The sequence below is a fragment of the Triticum urartu genome, chromosome 5A, assembly GCF_056163025.1.
Source record: "Triticum urartu cultivar PI428250 chromosome 5A, HENAU_Tu73, whole genome shotgun sequence".
NCBI lineage: Eukaryota > Viridiplantae > Streptophyta > Magnoliopsida > Poales > Poaceae > Triticum > Triticum urartu.
The window spans coordinates 616,403,033-616,425,936 of record NC_141877.1 but is presented as its reverse complement, the minus strand read 5'-3'; the positions used below and the strand labels follow the sequence as shown (position 1 = coordinate 616,425,936).

At 45.9% G+C, this 22,904-nt stretch overlaps 2 protein-coding genes across 4 annotated transcripts; one reads left to right on the top strand and one right to left on the bottom strand.

The window, feature by feature from the left end:
• The first annotated feature begins 4,958 nt into the window (after positions 1-4,958).
• Positions 4,959-16,215, top strand: KAPP (kinase associated protein phosphatase). Of its 3 annotated transcripts, XM_087522064.1 has the most exons (14): positions 4,959-5,077; positions 5,614-5,705; positions 11,938-12,103; positions 12,243-12,413; positions 12,515-12,690; positions 13,141-13,299; positions 13,748-13,888; positions 13,954-14,015; positions 14,155-14,290; positions 14,847-14,941; positions 15,175-15,290; positions 15,366-15,495; positions 15,579-15,633; positions 15,723-16,215. In XM_087522064.1, exons 3-14 carry the CDS (start codon positions 12,034-12,036, stop codon positions 15,861-15,863), a joined length of 1,452 nt encoding a protein of 483 aa, XP_087378190.1. In that variant the 5' UTR covers positions 4,959-5,077; positions 5,614-5,705; positions 11,938-12,033; the 3' UTR covers positions 15,864-16,215. The 3 variants fall into 3 exon arrangements, with proteins under 3 accessions (XP_087378190.1, XP_048532320.2, XP_087378189.1); XM_048676363.2 differs by lacking the exons at positions 4,959-5,077; positions 5,614-5,705 and adding an exon at positions 9,575-9,754; XM_087522063.1 differs by lacking the exons at positions 4,959-5,077; positions 5,614-5,705 and adding an exon at positions 10,967-11,174.
• Positions 16,216-18,203: 1,988 nt separating this feature from the next.
• Positions 18,204-20,156, bottom strand: LOC125511082 (putative inorganic phosphate transporter 1-8). Its single transcript, XM_048676362.2, has one exon. It carries the CDS (start codon positions 20,090-20,092, stop codon positions 18,476-18,478), a length of 1,617 nt encoding a protein of 538 aa, XP_048532319.1. The 5' UTR covers positions 20,093-20,156; the 3' UTR covers positions 18,204-18,475.
• Between the last annotated feature and the right edge of the window lie 2,748 nt (positions 20,157-22,904).

The window sequence follows — 22,904 nt, the reverse complement described above, 5'->3', positions numbered from 1 at the left end:
CCATGTTATTCTGCGGTGACGGCAGCCTCACACCGCAACCGAACCAGTGAAGCCTCATACTCCTCTCCGCGTGGGCACCCACTGTCACGTCTTCCCGGCTCCGCGTCGTCCCCTTCCTAGGCCTCATCGTCGTCCACCACCTTGGTGCTCTCGGCATGGCGTGGTCAGTGTGGTCAATGACCGACTTCCATCGGAAGAGTACTGTACGTGGAGAGGCTGACAGCTGGGTCCACGGCCAAAACCCAGTTTTTTGTGATTTGCCAAGTAAGTCGCTTTGTCAGGTCTGTTGGGCTGCAAATCTTTCAAGACAAGGAGAGTTTCATTCGGCTGGCCGAGAGAATGGCCTATTAGTAATGAGAAATGGGATGTACATTTTTAAAACACATCAAACCGGAAATTAGTTTCAATTTTTTTTATTTCGAGATTTTAAATTGCATTGATTTTTATGCGTGGACAATTTGTTGGATTTTATATTGACATACATTTATTTTTAAAATCAGTTTGAATGTGACTCGAAATTTCGGGATTAAAAACAGTTCGGACCGCACCTAAATATGCAAATTTTCGTATAATTTTTTAACTGTGGCCACAATATGGGCTGTAATGCTAACAAAAAGAATATGGGCTCAAAAAACCTTAAGAATTAGCAAATGGGTTGTAAATAATTAGAAATAATGGCAGATGGGTTGTATGCTGTTTTCCACAGATTTGAGGCTTTCTAGAAAAAGGTTGATGCACAAGCAGTGACTGTTGGATGTCCATCCAACGGTCGTCGTGCTTCTTCAATCTCTGCTCTTCCTGCTCCAGCCGCTCAAACAAGCGCCAGCGGGACTGCCTGCTCCCTCCTCTCCGCGGCCGGCTGTGCTGCCGCGCAGGCCTCACCGCCCCATCGTACTCCCATCGCTGGCCTAGCCATCATCCATACCTGATGTTATTCTCCGGTGACGGCAGATGAACCAGTAAACCCTCGTATAGTCGTACTCCCCTCCGCGTGGGAAACAACTGTCGAGTCTTCCCTGGCTCCGTTCCCCTCCTAGGCCTCGCCGTCGTGCACCACCCTGGTGCTCTCAGCGCGGCCTGGTCAACGTGGTCAACGACCAACATGCATCTGAAGTGGACCGTACGTGGAGAGGCTGACAGCTGGGTCCACGACCACACGCAAGGAAATGCCTCCTTATTACGCGCAAAATAATGATTCCTCCACCTGACATCTAGGACCCACCGAAAGAGTCTTTGTATTTCATGAAAAAACGTTACCGCCGCTGACAACTCGGGCCCACCAGCTATATCTTCGCACGCAAGGAAGTGCCTCCTTATTACGCACAAAAAAATGAATACTCTCCTGCTAGCTGGGACCCAGTATAGTGGCAGGCTGACTTGTGGGCCTACTAAGTTGATGAGGACGGAGGGCTTTGTCAACTTAGTCAATATGCACGATTCTAGCTCCAGTGACCGTACGATGTCCATCCAACGGCCGTAGTGCCTCTTCAACCTCTGGTATTCTTGCTCCAGCCGCCCAAACCAGCGCCGGTCATGCCTCGTGCTCCTGCCTCCCGTGGCCGACTGCGATGCGGCGGAGGCCTCACCGCCCCCTACTACTCCCACCGCTGGCCAGGCATCCCTCTACTCACCCACACCCCCTGTTATTCTACGGCGACGGCAGCCTCACACCAAAGTGAACCAGTGAACCCTCATACTCCTCCACGCGTGGGCATCCACTGTCGCATCTTCCCTTGCTCCGCGTCGTCCCCTTTCTAGGCCTCGCCGTCGTCCACCGCCCTGGTGCTCTCGGCGCGGCGTGGTCAACGTGGTCAAGGAATGGCTTCCATCGGACGTGGACTGTACATGGAGAGGCTGACAGCTGGGTCCACAGTCGCAGCAAGGAAGTGCCTCCTTATTACACGCAAAATAATTATTCCTCTACCTGACAGCGGAGACCCACCGGACGGGCCATCATATTTCGCGAAAAAAATGTTTCCCCCTGACTGCTGGGACCCACCAGCTACATCTTCGCACGCAAGGAAGTGCGTCCGGGCAAAAAAAATGATTCGCCCCCCTGACTGCTAGGACCCACCAGCTACATCTTCGCACGCAAGGAAGTGCCTGACAGTCGGGACCCACCTGGTCGAAGCGTACGTAGCGTTGTCATTCTGGTCGCGAACGTGTACGTACATACTGGTCGATGTAGAGGCGTGCACGTGTCGTAGTAGAGGCACGCACGTAGCATGTACGCATACGTACAGCAGCCAGTGTGCAAGAAAGAAAATACGACCACGTACGTACATACAGGGGGGGTCTCGAATGCCTACTCACGCATACGTACGGCCAGGGCTCGTGTACATGGCTGGGTCGGAAAGGAGAAACTGCGTCGTCGTCGTGTTGATGGGGAGGCAACAGAACGCGTTGTGTTCATCGGGAGGCAATGGAACGCGTGGGAGCCAACCGTTTTGGATGGAACAGCCGATGGAAACGAGGCCTGGCGTACCGCACAAAGGAGGAAACGACCTTGTGTTCGACCGGCCACATTTGAAACGGGATCTTGTTCATCGGGAGGGGTCTGGCGTACTGCAAAACGGAGGAAACGGACCTCCTACGGTCGAAACGGGGTCCTGTTGAACGGGAGGGGTGTGGCGAACCGCAAAACGGAGGAAATGGACTTGTGTTGGAGCGCTACGGTCGAAACGGGGGTCCTATTCATTGGGAGGAGTGTGGCATACCGCAAAACGGGACTCCATGGGACACTGTTCATCTCCACCGTCGACCCCCTCCAGCTTCCACGGGCTACTATTCATCCACCGTCGACCTCCTCCAGCCTCCACCTGCGACTGTTCATCCACGGGCTCCTGTTCATCCAGCCTCCACCGTGCGCTACTCCACCGGCTACTGTTCAACTAACCCTCTCCACGGGCTCTTGTTCAACCACCCCTCCACGGGCTACTGTTCATCCAGCCCTCCACCGTCTATTGTTCATCCAGCCCTCCACGGGGTCTTGTTCATCCAGCCCCAACCGGCTCGATCGATCGGAGTCCTGTTCATCCAGAGGCAACACCACGGGGTCCTGTTCATCCACCCCCGCCGGGAATTGTTCATCCAACCCCCCTAGCAGCGCTCACTGTTCATCCAGAGGCATCATCGATCGGCTTTAGTTAGCAACAGTAGCGAAGGAATCGCTCGATCGGGTTCAGTTAACAGCCATCGATCGATCGCTCGGGTTCAGTAACGTGTAGCCTGCAGTGCAATTGCTCGGGTTCAGTAGGTGAACGCCTCGCTCGGGTTAAGTTAGAGCCCAATGCCTCTCACCCACGCGCGTGCGTGTACGAGAGAAACGCACAAACCTCCGTGCATCGCTCGGCCCCGACCACCCACCGTAACCGGGAACACCCCGATATTTTCCTCGCCCTCACTTCTACCACGGTTTTCTCCATCATGGACGGCCCAAAGAATTTCATGCAGCTGCATCTCCGGCCCGCCCAGGACGAAAAGTCCATTTTTGTCATGATTTTTTGTCATAGAAGTAGGAGCCCACCACATCTATGATGATACCGGGTTTTGTCACAATTATCGTCATAGAAGTGTCATAAGTATGACAATTTTTTTTGTTCGGCCCAAAATGCCACGGATGTGTCTTTTTTTTGTAGTGGCGGTAGTTCCGCTGGAGCGTACTCCATAGCTAGCAACGGTACTTCCGCTTAGCCTGTAGGTGTCTAGTAAACCTACGGTAGTTGAGAGGCTGTTAGCCCCGTAGTACCACAGGAGCGGTACTACCGTGGCGAACTACCGCTCTACTATTGCCTGTTTACAGAACCAACAAATTAAGCGGGGAGCTGTACTACACAGCGGTAGTGCCGCTGGAGCAGTACTATCATTGAGCAGAGTGGTACTACCGCTTAGCCCATTCTGGCAAGGTTCAAACACTAAGGAGGGACAAGCTCAATTGCCGGGAAAGAACGAGGGTGCACAGATATAGTGTATGTGTTGATTCCACCCAAACCTTTCCGAAGCAGATCCCCTCTTAATAGTACGGTGTTCCAATGACTCAAGTCCACCGAAAAAGAAACGCACGAAAACACCATCTTCATAAATATCCAAAGGGGTTCAAATCTTCTTGTGCCATAAGATAGATTATCTGAAATTCTCAATGCACACGATTAGTCCGCAAATGCATTGTCATCAATCACCAAAACCACTAAGGGAGAAATATGCCTCGGAGATGGCCATGAGGCTCTGTCCTCCAACAAGCAGCTTGGGAAGGTGGGTACGCCACCATCCTTTATAGGAGTAATACCGAGGAGGAAATTTCTGGCTCCACCACTCGGGAGGGGATGAATGAGGGCAAGTGAAACACTCAGACAAAGGGGTGCATGACCTCCTAGTTTCTTGCTCTTGCTTCTTGTCATGAGATGGCATGTAATATTTTCTCTTATGCTCAGTTTGCTTGTAATGATATTACCGTTTGTGTATGATGGTATTTGTTCACTTTATTAATTTAAATATGGGTGCTCCTTGCGTCTTTTGATCTAAAAAACAAAGGGATGAGAAGAAACCAATTGAGGGATGGAAAAATGGTGGAATGGGGGCTGGACGGCAAAAAAATTGCTAAAGGAGGGAAACGGGGAGGACATACAAGCACGATGGTGAACGAAGGGGGTTGGAAAAACTAGCTGGAAAGACGAAAAAGGTAACCAACTGATTTCTAGCGTGACACGACGCTGACCTCTCAGCATGACACCTCACCCGAGTCTTCGTGCATTGCCAGCGTGGCACCACTCAGTGCGGTGCAGTGACTCACCGTTCGCTCCAGCACGTGTTCGTGCGACGCAAAGATCAACGTCCATTTGGTAGCACAAATCATGAAGCTGGCGTCGTGGGTCAAAGAGTCTACACCCTTGCATTTATTTCTCATACTCTGACTTCTTCTCTCTCGCTCACCGCTATATCTCCATCGCCGCATCCCATTAGTATATCCCCAACATCGCATCCAACCACATTTGCTCGTTGTGCCAACGCCCCTCTGTGAGCATCTAGAGGATACACCGACGCCCTCCCTGAAATCTGCCAACGCGCTCCTTTGGGTAAGGTATGGTCATCGTTCCTCCTCTTCCTCACCTAATCATGATGGATTTATGGTTCGCATTTTTTAGGGGTTCGACAATTTGAAGAGAGCACACATTTTGGTTCAAGCAAGGGGGGGGGGGGGTTGGGGTTCGGTTGCCTCACTGCTACATGTGTTACATTCTAGCATAATCAACATGTTCTCTGGGGCGTTCGTTCGATTTTCCACCAAAGGGTGTCCAAATGGCGACCTGAATTTAGCAGCAGGGCAAGCCATTTCTCTAGCCACCACACATATGTTTTTGCTTTGATGAAGGAAAAGAGGGGTCGGTGGGTCGTGGGGGCACGGTGCATTTTGATTTCCGGTGCCAACACGTGCAATTTTGCTTTTTCTTAATGGAACGAAAATATCGGTGGGGCATGGACTTGGGAATTTTCCGGGAGTCGAGCGATCTTGTTGCCGTGAACAAATTATATTACATGCTCTGATTATGTTTACTCTTTTTTGGCAACGCTTTGACCTTGCTCCTTCAATGGGGCCATTAATGTCGTCTCCGGCAGGGAATCAAGCTTGTGAGGCGGAGAACATGCGAAGCTGGGAGGAGGAGCAAGCAAGGATGGGGGAGATGGATGCTTAGCAATTTCGCTCTTCGGTTAGTATTTTTGCCCCTACTATGATCCACATATTTGAATGGAATTTTTGTTGTTGCCAACATCCCCAAAACTACAATGGTTAGTTGTTGTTACAAGGATGGCAAGTTTGTGTTTTCCATAGATTTTCTCTATTTGTCATATTATACAATAACTCCTAAGATTCGAACGACTCTTATGCGAGCATGCATTGCAAGGCGCAACCCTTTTGGGGACCAAACCCCAAAAATCCCGCGACCCCATTTGCAGCCATGGGCCCGATAATTAATCTCCCCATTCAATTGTGGGGTCCAGTCTCCCTCCCTCCCAATTAACTGTGGGGCCCAATAATTATTTCCTCTCCCCTCTGATTTAATTGTGGCCCTATTGATTCCACCGGGGGCAAGAAGCTGCATGCATGGGACTCACACTTTGCATGCATGGTAATTAGGATTAGTTGAAAAGGTAGAAAGACTTCTAATGCATTGCATAAGAGCAAGTATAGTAAGGTGATGTAAGTGAGCTATAAGGATTTAAATATTATATTGTTGCTGAGTTAGAAGAGAGAGAAGAGAAGTGTGCTGCAGAGTTACAATCGGTTGTAGCATGGGCTCCAAGAAGCTCTGTGAGAATGAAAGGTGAGTCATACACCAATAAAGTACTCCCTCCATCCCATGATATAAGATGATTTTTCAAGCTAACATAGCTTGAAAAAAAAACTTATATTATGGGACGGAGGAGTAGTATTTTCTTGTACCTAACTAGCTAACTAGTATACCTGTTGGCTATTACATTTGCTATAGATGAAAACATGTTATAGCTAGCAGTTGGTTATACTATTAACCATGCTTTGATCCGGCTAGGTAGCTAGTTGAAACTGCACGCCCAGGACGCCTGTGAGTTATCAGCCCCATGACTTCTGTAAATAACACATGGCAAGTATATTTTTTTGAATCATCACTGCAGTTGGTACAATTAAGGTGAAAATTACTTTTCTTTCTCCTGCTTTGCCACATGCCAGGTCTTTTGAATCGTCACGATAATCTAGTGAATTTAAGAAATGACATCTAGTTAAGTATAGTAAGCAAAAGTAGCACGGAAAATATTTCCAAAAAACTTTTCTTATCACATGGCAAACCCTTTTTTGGAACATGACTTCTGGTTTCTTTATTTAACTTTATCACATGGCAAACCTTTGTCCTTAAACATGGTAACCTGGTATAATTTAAGCCAACATATTATAATAATAATGCATCCTAAAAACAGAGTTGTCAACTAAGTCTGCCAACCTTTATTTTTGGAAATGGCACATACTTTCTGCTTGTCGTATGGCTTCCAATACAAACTTGCCATTGCCTATGAATAAAACCTACCACATTTGCAAGATTTGCCATATGTACACATATAGTTGATGCACAAAAAAATTGACGTGAATTAAGATAAATACGAAGTTGCCAGCCTAAAAGTTAACACAAATTCCCCGTGATTACTATAGATCCAGTGGCCACGATCTCATGAATAAGTGACCATGCATAAGTGATAGCATAGTGACAACTTAAGGTCCATGTTCTAGTGAACAAAATTTACCTAAAATTGCCATATGACTAGCCCAAACATTTCACAATTTGCCACGTTTTGTAAAACAATTTTCCATCAATTTGCCATGTGATTATTACATATATTTTTTTTCAAATTTTCCCATGACGTATGAAAGAAACTTTTCTAAATTGACCATGTGACCAGTCCAAACATTTCAATTTTTTCCATGTTGGAGAGAACATTTTTTCATAAAATTTCCATGTGACAAATACAGATTTCCAAATTTTCCCATGATGTAGTAAACAAACATTTTCTAAATTTTCCATTTGATTAGTATGAACATCTTCAAAATAGAGAGTCAAATTTCTTAATTCTCCATGTTATACTAATATTTTTCTATAATTTGCAGCACTATCATATTTCAGGATTTAGCACATACATTTACATATAGTTGTCTTAATTTATAGCATTTTTATTCATAAGTTGCCATGTTTTCATTTTTCCTGGAATATATCTCTGGTATTAAAGTGGAATTGGTTCCGTCGCCTCCCCTCCTTACGGGTATTTTCCTCCCCGTGTTCCCCTCCCTCATTTGGTGTCATATTTTTTTAACCCCAACCGATGCCGCACAAAATAAAAATCTCTACTATTAATGAGGAGTTGCTTCCCTTGTCACGCCTTCTTTCTCAGTTTTCCTACCCAAGTCCCCCCCCCCCTTTGGTTCCCAATTTTTTGGTAACCCCAACCGATGCCTCGCGAAATATTAACCAACATAAATATAGTAACTTGAAATAATTAAACGAAATCGATACTTTACCAAAACCATGTTCTACATTAACTCAATGAAATCAGTCTTACCAAAATCTTTAACTAAATTAAAACCTTCCTTCCCTCCCACATATACTAAAATCAAAATAAATGTTACAATTTTTTTGATGTGAATTAAGATAAACACAAAGTTGCCAGCCTAGAAAGTTAACACAAATTTGCCATGATTACTATAGATCCAGTGGCCATGATCTCATGGATAAGTGACCATGCATAAGTGATAGCATAGCAACAACTTAAGATGCATGTTCTAGTGAACATAATTTCCCTAAAATTGACATGTGACTAGTCCAAACATTTTACAATTTGCCATGTTCTATAAATTTTTTTCCATAAATTTGCCATGTGACTACTAAGATTGTTCTAAATTTTTCCATGATGTATGGAACAACTTTTCTGAATTTACCATGTGATCGATCCAAGCATTTCTAAATTTTCCATGTTCTAGAGAACATTTTTTCATAAATTTGCCATATGACAATTACAGGTTTTCTATTTTTTTCCCCATGATGTAGCAAACAAAATTTTCTAAGTTTTCCATTTGATCATTATAAACATTTTCAAAATTTGTCATGTTCTATGGAACCAAATTTCCCAATTTTCCATGTTATACCAAATTTTGTTTCTATAATTTGCAATGCTAGCATATATTCAGAATTTTGCACGTACATTTACATAAAGTTGCTTCAATTTATAACATTTTTTTCATAATTTTTCATGTTTTCATTTTAGGGGCTATTTTGCCATGCACAAACGTTGATTGCCACACACAACGTTTGATTTGGGGTTTGATATTGTTTTCCTTAGATGCGTTTTTGTCGCTAGTAGCCATGCGTGCCACCGATTTTGTTTCGTGAATGGCCTTTAGGAAGCCGTTGTGCGAATGTGCAAGGAAGAATAGATCGATGGGGGACACCCTTGTTGAAGTTGGCAAGTGAACGTTGGTTGGGCCGCGACCATGCGCTCATGTCGATGACCATCGAGGGGAATGTCCAGTTTATAGGTAGTAGAGAAGAGACGGAGAAGTAGGGATAGAGACTTTACTGTTCTATCAACTAGACTATCATGTTATTAATTTCATGTATAACAAAGATTACATATTGTCATTGTTTAAAAAAAAGATTACACATCGACACCACACATAAATATGAAATCTAGCACGATATACTCCCTTCATAAACTTTTATAAGACGTTTTAGATACTATGTTTACCACACGTTTATAACGGTGCAATATAAAATCTAACATGATATACTCTCTCTATAATAAACTTTTATACTAAGACGTTTTAGATACGATGTTTATGAGTACACGATTATAACGGCACAAGAATGAATCTGCCGCTGATTTTTGGCAGAAATGACATCACCATCACCATCAGATAATCTCTGGTGAATCCCCCGCCGTCGACACGAAACGCAAAACATGTGAAAAAGACCATAAAAACCGATGCAACTCGCGGGAAGGAAACAGAGGCGGCCCCTGCGTGTGAAAAGGGGGCAAACATTGAAAGAAAAGAAAAAAAGAGCCCCCGTCCGCGGCCACCGCCACCGGCCTCCCCCGCCCGCCCATGGCCATTTCCCCCCTCGTCGTCAGCGGGGCCGCCGTCGCCACGCTCGCCGTCCTCGGCCTCGCCGTCTACGCCTGCCGCCGCTGGTGCCGGGGCGCGCCCCCCGCCGCGCCCCCGCCTGCCTCGTCCTCCCAGGTCAGCCCCCCACCACCCCTGGAAATCTCCCTTCGGTTCCTTCCGTCCCCCCTCGATCACGGCGCGGATCTGCCGCGGGGGGCGGCCGCGCGGCCGGCTGCCCCCGTCGTTTCCGGGGCGCGCGGGGAATCTCGATGGCGCGGTTAGTTCGAGGGGGGCTCCGCTAGGTCGGCGATTTGGTTTCGAGGGATTTGGGATAGCGGGGCGTTCTTGGTGTTGCGTCGCGTCGAACATTTCGGCAAGATTGGTTGCAGCGGACGAGGGGCGATGTTGGTACTGCAATAACATGCCTGTTCCCCGCGCTAGACTGGCCCGTGGTGACTCGGAGGACATGGTATTTGAGCAACTTTGAGGTTTGATTGGATCATTAGCCTTTGCCATTGGGATTATCGACCTAACACGCTGATGTGTTTATTGGCTCAGCTGCCACGCACTTCGGTACAACGGAGACAATTGGGCAAACTATGATCATCTTGCATCTCTAAGCTTACCAGCCATTACCCTAGTTATTTAAAAAGCGCTAGGCGTTAATTGTGCGGTTGGCCACTGCCTTGTGCTTAAATCGCACGCTTATGCGCAGATTAAGTGCTACGCATTTTGCTATTGCCTAGAGCCTAGGCACGCCATTTATAACTATGTTCATTACTGAATGCTTCTCAACGCAATGCATTATTATTGGCCTTTACTTACCCTCAGTAGACCTTTTTGTTGTTGTCCTATTCTGTTTACTTCTGTAGACCTTTTTTGTCACCAGCCACTTCTACCTCAGTAAGCTAAATGCTTTATGGAATTATTTTCGTGTTGATTTGAATGATACATTGCATCTCATATGGTCGGGCATGAGTACAACTAGCTTTTGATCCACTCAAACAACTTGTACTAGGGTTATAAAAAACCCATTATCTTGCTTTCTTGTGAAGAGCATGGGATATTATGTTCTCATTTAATCCTACATGATGTTTATTTACTTGAAGAAAAAAACTTTGGCTGTGGTAATGCAACTATGGGTATGTTTGGATGGACACCAATACCAGGGTGAGCCAAAATTGGCGTATTTTGGAGGTTGTTTGGATCCACGTCAATTTTGGCTCAAACCAGGTGCGCCCCTCCTGATTTTCGCCAAACCACGGGCGAAGCGAGGACGTGGACATTGTCCGTCAAAGATTTGGCAGCCAAATCCTCCGCACTGTCTCCTCTCTTATACGGTCATTTTCCACTTCCTCTTCTCGCCCGCACACCACAAGCCCCAAGCAGAAAACCATTGTCAGATCTGCAGGTCCCACCGGCCATAGTGGTCCGGTGTCGACCTGCTCTGCTCCGAAGGCCTTCCTCCCCCCACCCTCAATCAATGGAATCACATTGCATCCAAAGCCCAGCACCCGAATCCTCCTCAACCCTATACAGATTGCCTTTTCCAATGGTGTGATTTTCCTCACTCTTGTCCGTTTAGCTGTAGATGCACTTGTGCGTAACTAATACTAGATGTGGTGTGTGTTTAACAAATCAATGTCTTATGTGTTTGTAGTTCACACAGATCTGATTGTATGGAGTAGCTAATATGAACATGACTGGGCTATTTTATTTTTTGTAGTAAGCAACATTTTGTGGAATATCTTTTGTCTGGTGCAAACATGTGTTCTGTTCTGTCGAGTAGCTGATCATTGATGCTAGCTATTTATATTCCACAACGTTTAGCATGATGTTGCTGGAGACCAAAGTTACTCCATGGAACTTATGGTGTCTTTATACTCTTTAAGATCATGCCTTTTTTGTTTAGTCTGAACTAGAAAATAATCAAGTTGTATCGGTGTTGGTTTGTGCCTATATGTTGTTTTATTGGTTGGCATGCAAATTCCAAATTATGGACCAACCAAACACAAGCCAATCAAAATTGCCAAATATTTGGCAAGCCATTTGGCTTAAAACCAAATGATCAATGGTTTGCCAAAAAATTGACAAGTACTATGGCCTAGAAACCAAACAGCCACAGCTTATCAATATTTTGGTCATGCCTTTCGTTTGTTCATGCCAACAATTTGGTACGGCTGAATGGGGCTTAATCCAAACAGGCCCTATATGCATATATTATCAGAGCGGGTGTAATGGACAGGAAAAAGCAAATATATTTTTGTTTTCACAGATGGAAGGTGGAGGTTGTATGTCTGATTGCTGTTTGCTTGCAGGACGACGATATCAACAGGCCTCTAATATCAGACAAGTTGGATGACTACTCGGGCCCAAGCAATAACCTTGGTAGCAATAATGCTGGTGAGTCTACAATGTGGACAAATAGGAGTACCACTTCACCAAGGACGCATACTCATCCCACTGAATCTCATCCTATTGAAGGTGCGTATATTTACACTCGGTCTTTCATCATTGTATCATACAGCAGCAGCACATTTGATTTTGTGTGCTGTTTTTTGGAGTACTCAGCTTCTCTATTAACCATCATCATAAATTTGTAAATATATATTTAAATTTGTAGGAGAAGTTCATGTGATTGATGTTACAAATGGTACACCGGAAGAGCTCCATCTAGGAAGTACGCTGAAGCGTACAGCGGAAGCAAGTGTGCGAGCATCTGAGGCGAAGCACACAAGAAGGGCTTCTGGAGAGAATAATAATGGCGGCATTCCTGTGAAGGATATTACAGTTGGTAAAACGTCCTTTCATTAGCTGGATGTCCTAGTGGCCCATATGTTGCAAATATTATACATGCATATGCTCATGATGTATAATCATTTGCTAGGAGTGCAGGAAGCCACCTAGCCTTGGAGGTCATAGCTGGCCCATCTCATGGAATAAACCGCTACCTGCAGTCAGGTAATACGTCCATGCTCCCAATGACTCTTGGAAGGATTCCTCAAAGCGATTTGGTGTTAAAGGATTCTGAGGTGTCAGGAAAGCATGCACGGATTGACTGGAATCCAAATGTAAGTTTCACATACTTTCCAATCTTTTTCACCTTCATTCAGCATGCTACTGTATTGAACCCTAGGTTATTTCGAAAATTGAGATATCTGTGGATGTAATTGCCGGAGTGTCTGCTTGCTTCTGCTGGAACTCTTAGTGCTTCTAATTTTCATTTTCTGCTACCTGTTTGTGGAGTTTGCAGCTGCCATTTCTCTTGTCAGTTATGATGCTATTCTTCTTAGCTTGATGCTGCAGTACATATGTAGGGCATTTCTGTTGGCTGTAAATATGATTTCGTGGGGCACTTTCAGATTTCACATTATACAAAGGAATATCACAGATTATAGTGGGTGTCTTTGGTTCATAAATCACAGTATATTCAATTCATATCATTACAATGCATATGTACATGTGAATATAGCTAGCCTTCTTCCATCCCCATTCAGTAAATCATTACTCTTATATTGCAGACACTCAGATGGGAACTTGTGGATATGGGCAGTTTGAATGGAACCTTCTTGAATTCCCAGGCAGTTGCCCATCCTGATGTTGGTTCTAGGCGTTGGAGTGCGCCTGCCGAACTTGCTGATGGTGATATTATAACACTTGGGAGTTCATCAAAAGTATCTGTAAGTCTTGGCTGCTTTTTTTGTTATCATTAGCATGAAAAATCGTTGACTGGCCAAGTGGCCATGGGCCCACAATTTTAATCATATGGTGGTTCAGGCTTCCAATATTTTGGTGTACAAAGCATTCAAACTGTATCCTTCTGCTCAATAGGAATCTCCTGTGCATTTGTGCACATATAAATCAAACTATATCCTGTTCAAAATGGCACGGTATACAGATACACAGATATGTCAGCGTGCTCAGTTATATTTCTTGTTACCAATTCAGTTGAAAAAGCTTGCCTACCTATTATAAACTTATAACATTTTGAAACCTATAGATGAAAAAAAAAATCTTCATCATATTTGAACTCTATCATTTAAGCAAATCATTCTTTTATTTATTGGACTATTTAGCTGAATCCATGTTCGTACAGAAAATAATCTTCTAATAATGCTACCTCGCTAGGTTCAAATTTCACTACAAAATCAACAAGTGCCAGTAGGAGTTGGTATGGTATCTGATGCAATGATAACCCGTCGAACTGGAAAGAAACTTCCCATGGAGGATGTCAGCTGCTACCAGTATCCTCTTACTGGTGCTCAACAGGTATGGAAATAATGCCATAAATTTTCGAAAGAGTTGGATTCATTCTGATTCCAATTTTTTTACAGTTTGGGCTGTTTGCCATTTTTGATGGCCATGGAGGGGATGGGGCTGCAAAAGCTGCCAGCAGGTAAATTTTTTGTGCCTATCCGTTTGTTGAAGTCAACATCATATATATTTTTTTCCTGTACGAGTTACTTTATCATATGCTTGACTTGGGGTGATATGATGACCTGTATGTTGAACTGATGACTGCCTTTGTTGTGTAGGATTCTTCCAGAGAATGTTGCGAAAATTCTTTCTCAGAAGGAAACAATAGAAAGAGTTCTCACATGCAGCAATGCTTCTGATGTTCTTAAGTGTGCATTTGACTTGACGGAAGCTGCACTCAATCATCAGTATGAGGTTTTTCTTTTAATCTGGCTTTCTTGCCCGCATTTTAGTATTTTCAATGTTCCTATTAATCATATTGCTCGCTAGTCTATGAATGTGATGCAAAACATCAAGTCAAGGTTTATCCACACATTTGTTTGGTGTAATTGGTTGATGAAATTTTCAGGAATCCTAAATGTCTTGTGAGCCTATCTTACCAATCTGATTATGTTATCTAGTTTTCCATCTTTTAACCTTCCTTTGATGTTCATATTGGTTCTCTATATCTACCAAAAAAGCAACTTTGGGTCTGGAAGTCCTTGGTGTGTCCCTTGAGTAGTAAATCAGTAGCAGAAATATACTTTGGTTCAGAAAGTCTTGGACCCTGGGTAGATTTACCAATTTCACGGGTTTCAAATATCTGACTAAAACACTTTGGTTGGCAATGTCTAGGCTCTAAATGGGCTTTTTAATTAGTGAACATACATACAAGGCATAGAAATACACTTCACCATTTCTTGAATTACCCCTTATTTAGGGAATCTGATGCAATGAACTTTTATGGCTCATGTCTGTCTATGTTTTACAGGGTTGTACAGCAACTGTCCTTCTTATTTGGTTTGATCAGAACAAAGATTGCTTTGCCCAGTGCGCTAATCTCGGTGACTCGGCATGTATTATGAAGTAATAACATCTATTCATCTCTAAAAAATATTTCAGCATTTTCCTTGAAGTAGTAAATCAGTATTCTCTTGTTATGTGGGAAACTTGCATTTCCCTACCCTTTATAATTCAAAATCAACTAATGCCTCCATTCTATTTTAAGGAATTGATAGCATAAACATACATGGGCCATGCTTGTGTCTTTATTTCTCAAGCTCTGTATCACTATAATCATATGTATACCTCTCTGTCAGTGTCGACGGGAAACCAATTGCGATGACAGAGGATCATCGAGTAGTCAGTACCACAGAACGAGCGAGGATAGCGAAATTAGGGAATCCCCTGAAAGATGGCGAAAGCCGTATATGTGGTATGTTACCTTTACTTGTATTGTGATGCTGACTTGACCAACAAAGATCTCAAATTACTGTCTTTATTTCTGCAGGACTGAATCTTTGCAGGATGCTTGGAGACAAGTTTCTCAAAGAGCAAGATCCAAGGTTCAGTAAGGAACCATATGTGAGCCCAGTAGTTCAGATCTCGAAATCATGCTCAGCTTTTGCGCTTATCGCTAGGTAACACAAATTCCCATATCTGCTAATGCTCATTCTCACTGATGCGATGCATCCATTGCCTGACATGCTTTGTGCCACTGCAGCGATGGCTTATGGGATGTCATTACCGCGAAAAAGGCAGCACAGCTTGTCCTCGATGTGAGATATCAATCGGCATTTGTTCATATTAGTCTCATATTTCTTTTGTAGTCACGTGATGCTAGTTTTATTTTGCCCCGTGTTCGCAGTATAAGGAGAGGAACATGGGCCAAGAAATCTCAGCGGACGGAGTAGCAGACCATGTGCTTAGTGAAGCCAGGAATCTGCGGACGAAGGACAACACATCGGTGATATTTTTAGACTTCGACGCCATGAGAATGGGTCGCTGAACTGCCAATTGATTCATTCAGTCTAGAGAGAAACCGCCCCGCTCGGCTGCTTCAGCCCCAATTGTTTTGTTCTTTTTCTCTTAGATTGTTTTTACCAGTGGTATGACTCCTATCCAGCACTCGAGAGTCTGCGCCTTGCTTCAGAGGCCAAATACAACCATCAGTTTTTTCTTGTCTGCAACCAAATTACCCGGGGAGCTGTTTTGTGCGGCTGTGCCTGTAAAAATTGTGAGGCGATGTGTTAGAGGAATGTTGTTGAACTTTGCATCCTGGGATCATATATATGCTTTGGACAAAGGCTCCCCTGATAATACTCATATACAGTACTAGAATCTTCTGTATTTGGCATGTAGAGATGGATGTGAGCACAGTCCGCCATCTTGCTCAGCAACAGATTCCTCTGTTTCTGTGGAAGAGACATTATTAAGTGCGACTTGTTGACGTTATACTAGAATGCATTAACTTGAAATAATTGTCATTACCAATACATATGAAGGCACTGTTAAAATCAATGCATTTATTTTCTTTTCTTTTTATGAAACCAGATAACCAGACCCACTTTCTGATGTCAGATTTTTAACCATGGCAAATCGAACGCTTTTTTCTGTGGCAAATTAAGTTGTCCTGAGCATGGCAATTTTCTTTAACAAGCATGACAAATTAAATACTCCCTCCGTGAAAAAAATATAAGAGCGTTTAGATCACTACTTTAGTGATCTAAAATGCTCTTATATTTTTTCACGGAGAGAGCACTTGCCATGTTCAGGTTTTTTTTCTTCAAAATTTGATGTGCTTGCTAAAGAAAACTGTCATCATCCTGACAACATGATTTGCCTGAAAAACGTTTGATTTTGCATGCTAAAACTATATGATGTCCGATTTGTAGTAAAATCCTTTTTTTATAATTTCTTTAAATTCTTTTTTTCTTCATTGTACAGCAGAATATGTTTTGTATTTTTTTTTTGTAAGAGCAAAGAAGCAGATGAAAAGTCGTGGTAAGATGCGGTGGGTCTGGTTGAACTGAAGTACTTCCTTCGTTCTAAATTATTCGTCGTAGAAATGGATGTATTTAATAGAACAAGTAGTAGTAGTAGGTGCATGCGGTGCGTGGAAACGAGAGTAATAAGCGTGGAGTTGACCTGTACGGTACAGGTGTGGCAAGTCGACCGCAGCTGGTTCTCTTGTGCACTCCCTATTCTATGCATGTACTACAGTAGCAGCAGTGCTAGTGCTAGTTGCTCCGTGCAGCTCACACTTGTTTTTCTTTCGATGTTGCAGCTCACACTAGTTCACACCTGTTGATGGACATGGAAGAGTGAACTTGTAGCCGAGCTGCAGCTGCAGCAACCAGCGAGTGAACTATACTACGGTCAGTCAGTCAGCCATGTACGCATGCATCCATCAACCCAGCTCAGCTTGACAAATGAGTCTGACCGGCCGCATCCACATCGATCAGATCAGACGATCGCCGATGTACCTTGGTGCCTAGCGCGGCGGAGCGATCAAGCCGTTCAACCTTGGTAGGCCCGTCTGGCCTGGCCCCTGTGAGAAACCGAGAAGAACTGCAGAAGAAGGTGACGGATCAGCCGGAACCCAGCGGCACATCACATGCACGTCGCTCTCGCCTCTCCTCTCGTAGTCTCACATGGTACTACGTACGACCCTCAAGTCTCCGCATGGCCAACCAGTACTTGTCATCAAACAGCCTAACATCGCCGTCACAAGTCGATCCAAGTGTGGACATGAAGCAAGCAAGGAAAGCTGCTCCGATCCATCCAGATTCTTGTTTGCAGCACCTCTCGGGCATCCCGTGCCCGTGCGTGATCGATCGTCATCATCTGAAACTTGTTTTCCTTTTTTGGGAGGGAGATCATCGGAAATTTGTGATCCGTTAACATGTGCCGCTACCTTTTCCAGCCCAAGAAAGGCAAACCTGACACCGCTAATCATCTGAAAAACAAATTAAGTTTCAGCGTTCTTCTCCTCTGCTCTCTGAATTCGACCGATCCAAATCTTTTTTCAGTGGCCTTGTATTTAGCGAATGCGGCATACTTGCTAGTTTTTTTTTTTTTTTTTTGATAAAAGAGAGCTTGCCTCTCCGGTTTCATATATGCATACTTGCTAGTACATGTCACGGCCGATCAAAATCCTCTACCGCTCCTCTCACAAAATCGATTTTTAATCAAATTGCAAATTCAGTCAACTCATATACTATTGTGTGAAAAATAAATAAATAAATAAATAAATAGAAAATGAATTTTCAAGGTAGGTACGGAACTAGCAATACTAGAATTTAGTACGTACTGTATAATATATTGTCCAGTCCACACACGCCAAAACGCATGAAAGTTTTCCATCATATCGCGTACATATGCGTGCCTCTTTGATGCACTACCACTCGACCCGACTTGTATCACTCCCTATTTTACTACTGCTAACTCGACCAGCAACTCTGATGAATTAACCTGGACAACTCGACCCATCACACGAACACACGATTATTTGTTGCACTCGTCGCCGCGTTTCACGGTCCAAACCATGAAAAGCATCCACACACCCGTCCGTCCAACACCTGCATAGTATACCCCCACTAGTGTCCGACGACGTCCGTCTCACACGGGCACCGTCCTGGCGTGCGCCGGCGCGGCCGCCTCGCCGTCGTCGTTCTCGCCGGAGAGCTCCTCGAGCGAGATGCCGTTGGACTCGGGCGCGCAGAAGGTGAAGCCCATGCCGAGGAAGTTGCAGGCGGCGAGGATGAAGAGCGAGTTCCGCACCCCGATGCCGGCCTTGTACCCGTGGTCCACCTTGGCCGGGTCCTTGTTCTGCGCCAGGTACAGGAACCCGAACGACCCCACGATGGCCCCCAGCTTCCCCGCCGCGGCCGAGATGCCGTGGCACGTCGACCGGAGCCTCGCCGGGAAGATCTCCGCTGGCACGATGAAGGTGGTGGAGTTGGGCCCGAAGTTGGCGAAGAAGAAGGTGAGCGCGTACAGCACCACGAACCCGATGTGGTTCCCCGGCGTCGTCCAGTGGTGGTACGGGAAGGCGAGCCCCAGCATGAACACGGCCATGAAGAAGAAGCCGCCGAGCTGGATCCAGAACCGCCCGATCCGGTCGATCAGCGCCACCGTGAACCAGTAGCCCGGCACCGTGCCGCAGAGCGCGATGAGCGTCTGCGCGCGCGCTATGCGGTGCACCTCCTCGAGGGCGCTCATCGTCTTGGCCTTGGGGATCCAGTTGATCGCCGTGAAGATGTCCTTCTGGAACAGGTTCTGCGAGTAGAAGGCGATGTCGAGGAGGAACCAGCAGGTGGCCGTGCCGAGGAGGTGCAGCCCGTGCCGGCGCAGGAACTCGCCGGAGAAGAGCCCGAACGAGTTGCGGTCGTCGGCGGCTCCAACGCCGTCGTTCGCCTTGGGGTCCTCTTCCTCGGCGCCGATGTCCACCTGGAGCACCTTGGACATGTCCGCGGCCGCCTGCTTGGCGTTCTTGGCGACGAGCGCCGTGTAGCGCGCCGTCTCGGGCATCTTCATCCGCCAGTAGTAGGTCATGAGGGCCGGGACGGCGCCGAACATGAGGATGAAGCGCCACACGAAGTCGGCCTGCGCCGGCGTGGAGGCGAGGGGGGCGTCCTGGTAGGCCTGGGTGGGGAAGGCGGCGCGGAAGGCGGCGGAGACGATGAGCGTGACGACGCCGCCGGTGAGGATGCCGAAGCCCTGCATCGCAAACACGGCGGCGATGAAGGCGCCCCTCGTCTTCTTGTTGGCGTACTCGGACATGATGGTGGCGGAGAGCGGGTAGTCGCCGCCGATGCCGAACCCAAGCCAGAAGCGGAAGAAGCACAGCGTGGCCATGACGGAGCCGGGGGTGGACCCGAAGGAGAGGCCCGAGGCGATGGAGCAGAGCACCATGCACATGAGCGTCATGCCGTAGACGCGCTTGCGGCCCATGCGGTCGCCGAGCCAGCCGAAGAAGAGCTGGCCGGAGAGCGTGCCGCAGAAGGCGACGCCGTTGACGGCGGCGGCGACGTTGGGCGGCAGCGAGCCGGGCGCGTCCGCCCCTTCCCGGTAGTAGTAGATGCGGCCGAGCAGCTTGGTGACGAGGGAGATGCAGAAGAGGTCGTAGGCGTCGGTGAAGAAGCCCATGCCGGCGATGACGATGGCCGTGAAGTGGTACCACTGCGTCTTGGCGGCGTCCAGCGCCGTGAGCACCTCCAGCTGCTCGCGCGCCATGGCCGCGAGCCCTCCTCCCTCGGTCTCTCGCCGGGGATCGCTGCCGTTTCCTCTGTGGAGAGAAGATCGATCAAAGATGAGAAGATTGGAGATTTTAGGGTGGGGTGGGGGAAGGGGGTCGGGTGGGGGGAGATAAATAGCGCGGCTCCTGCTTCCCCGGGACTCTTTTTTTTTTTTTAAGGGCTTCCCCCCGGGACTCTTGGGCTTGGTTGTTGACTGCCGTGAGGGAACGCTGGGATCAAAGGTATTTTGGTGGGATCGCTGGGAATAAACCTCGTGCAGTTACGATTTTACTGGCGACTCGAACCGGCTGGCAGTTGTTTTTGTTCAACTCTCGAGGGGAATATTCGCCCGGTATGTTACCTTATTCCAGTTTTGTTGGCGAGAAAATCATATCTTCATTTTTCGCTTTCTAATTCTAATTCCAATAGTACTAATAAAAGAAAAATCTGTTACGTAGTATTTTTCATTCGGGTGAGATGAGATGAGATATTCGTGCGTGCGGTTGTGGTTGTTGGCGGGGTGGGGTTGGAAAAGAGGAAACCATTGAAGGTTGTTGTCACGATCAAGGAGGCATGCATGAAGAAATACGGGGCAAGTAATAAGGTGACGTGACGGCAGTGACCAAAGCTGGGCGGGCCAATATAAAGGAAGATCATTATATTTTTTTTCGTGGCTCAGTTTACTTTAATCCTACACTGTATTAGCTTTGGAATGGGCGGGCCATAGCCCATTTTCATTCCATGTAGCTCCGCCAGTGCGTGACGGGGCACTGCTTGACACTCGCATCGCATGCCATGGGAGAGTGTGGACTTTTCAACGCAGAAAAAAAATTAGAACTAGTTGCACACAAGTGTAAAAATATTGCCTTGCCTGGGCTACTTTTGAAAACAAAATAAAAGAGAATAGAGTGCGACGTGGCTATAGGCTCAGTTCTTTTGAACAATTCTCCCAGAATCTTGAGAATCGATTCTTCACTCAGCTTATCGAGTTCGGTGATGGATCGATCGACGGCTGATCTGATTTGAAGACGACAAGAAAACGGAGTGAGTCAGTTCGCTGCAGGGGGATATCCGCCCCGCCTCGCTCCCGGCCAGCCTCGTCGGTCAACCACGACGATGACGGCTCCACGAAATTTCCGGCCCGGCCAGGCAATTAACGCAGTAGATCGAGTCAACTCCTGCGGTCGGTCGACGCGCATGGTCCTCTGGTCCTGGTGCCCGATCTATCATGGCTCTCTCTGGCTGCAGCCTCCAGCAGCTTAGCCAAATGTTTAAGACTGTGTCACGTTCAGTGCATGACCACCGTCCGTCCGCCCCTCACACCTTCTGGACCTCGACGCGCATGGGTTGTGAGTTGTGACCAATGATCAACGCAACGCAATTCAATTTGGATGGTTAGAGAGACTGTGGTATTCCCAACCCATCAGACTTTAAATCCTGGTGCTTGCATTTATTCCTGAGTTTATTTCAGGATTTTCGACGACGAGGTGCCCTCTTCCGGAGATGCTCATAAGGATAGGGTATGCGTGTGTGCATTCATAGGGATGAGTGTATTCGTGTGTATATGAGTGCTTGTGTCTGTACTGATGTTCAAAAAAAAGTCAAAGGACGCTCGTCCTTATCTAAACACGGCAAATCCTTTTTTTGCGGGAAAAACACAACAAATCCTTGTATTTACTGTGTTTTATTATTCAGTAATGCTAAAAAAAATCTAAAGCTAGATTCTTAATCATGACAAATAAAACGTTTTCATGCTCATTATAGTCATTGTGGTGACGGCAATTTCGTTTAGCAGCATGTCAAATCCTGACAAAAAACTAAACATGGCGAGGATTTGCCATGGTTGCTAAACACATTCAACGAACGTTTGATTTTTAGGCATGGCAAATTGAACGTTTTTCATGCCAAATTGTGTTTGCCAAGGATGCCAAGTTTAGCGGGCAAGCTTGACAAATCCGCATCGATTCAATTTTCCCTCCGAAATTGCCGTACTTGTCAACTAAATTTGTCATCCCTGAGCCAACATAAATTGCCATTAAAAACGTTTGATTTGCTATCGCTAAAAATCAGATGTTACATTCTTAGCATTTCATTTGCGCGTCAGTCGGTCAAGCACGCGCCATGTCCACATCTTTCCGCGACCAATTAGGCTCTATCTGAACTTCCCTCGCAGCTCACTCTCGTGTATTTTTCTTTTCCTGCAATAACTATGACATGTCATACCGAATGCCTATATATGGATTATTGGCCTTCCATAACTTTAGTTTATGTAGGAATATTTTTCCACAAAAAACACTTGGATCTATTTACTGAAAAAAAAAGAGAAATTGCGCTGAATCCTCTAGGGAATGACCATCTTCTTCCTCTCGAACACGCTAATAGGGATATCAACATCAACGCAGCATGCCGACGTCTTCCCGCGACAAAGGAGGCCGAATTTTTGGGATTTTCTGGACTTCCTTTGAGTCCCACTCTCGTTTTTGTAGGATTACTGTTTTACTATAGTTTTAGTTTCTGTAGGAATACTAACATCAACGTCAAACACTGTCTTGTAGTCATTCGCTGGGAATTGATGGGGAAGATCTTTTTGATATTGTGGAGCAAAGAAGCGGCTCCGATCACACGTCAATGTGGTCTCGACGGAGACCCCGATGATTAACCTAGTATTAACATAAAGTAACGTTGGAGTAGGGGTGTCAGTGTACTCAACACATGCAGAGTATGGACATCTGTCTGTGGTATGTATATTCAATCAGCCAAGTTAGTCGACCGTTTCACTTTATAATACCCGTATGCACGTCATTAGGTGT

Bases quoted from the DNA above. Each gene is read 5' to 3' on its own strand.
- KAPP (XM_048676363.2), top strand. From the start codon at position 9,620: ATGGCCATTTCCCCCCTCGTCGTCAGCGGGGCCGCCGTCGCCACGCTC. The intron at 9,755-11,937 runs GTCAGCCCCCCA...GTTTGCTTGCAG, and splicing joins CGCCTGCCTCGTCCTCCCAG to GACGACGATATCAACAGGCC. The intron at 12,104-12,242 runs GTGCGTATATTT...TTAAATTTGTAG, and splicing joins TGAATCTCATCCTATTGAAG to GAGAAGTTCATGTGATTGAT.
- LOC125511082 (XM_048676362.2), bottom strand. From the start codon at position 20,092: ATGGCGCGCGAGCAGCTGGAGGTGCTCACGGCGCTGGACGCCGCCAAG.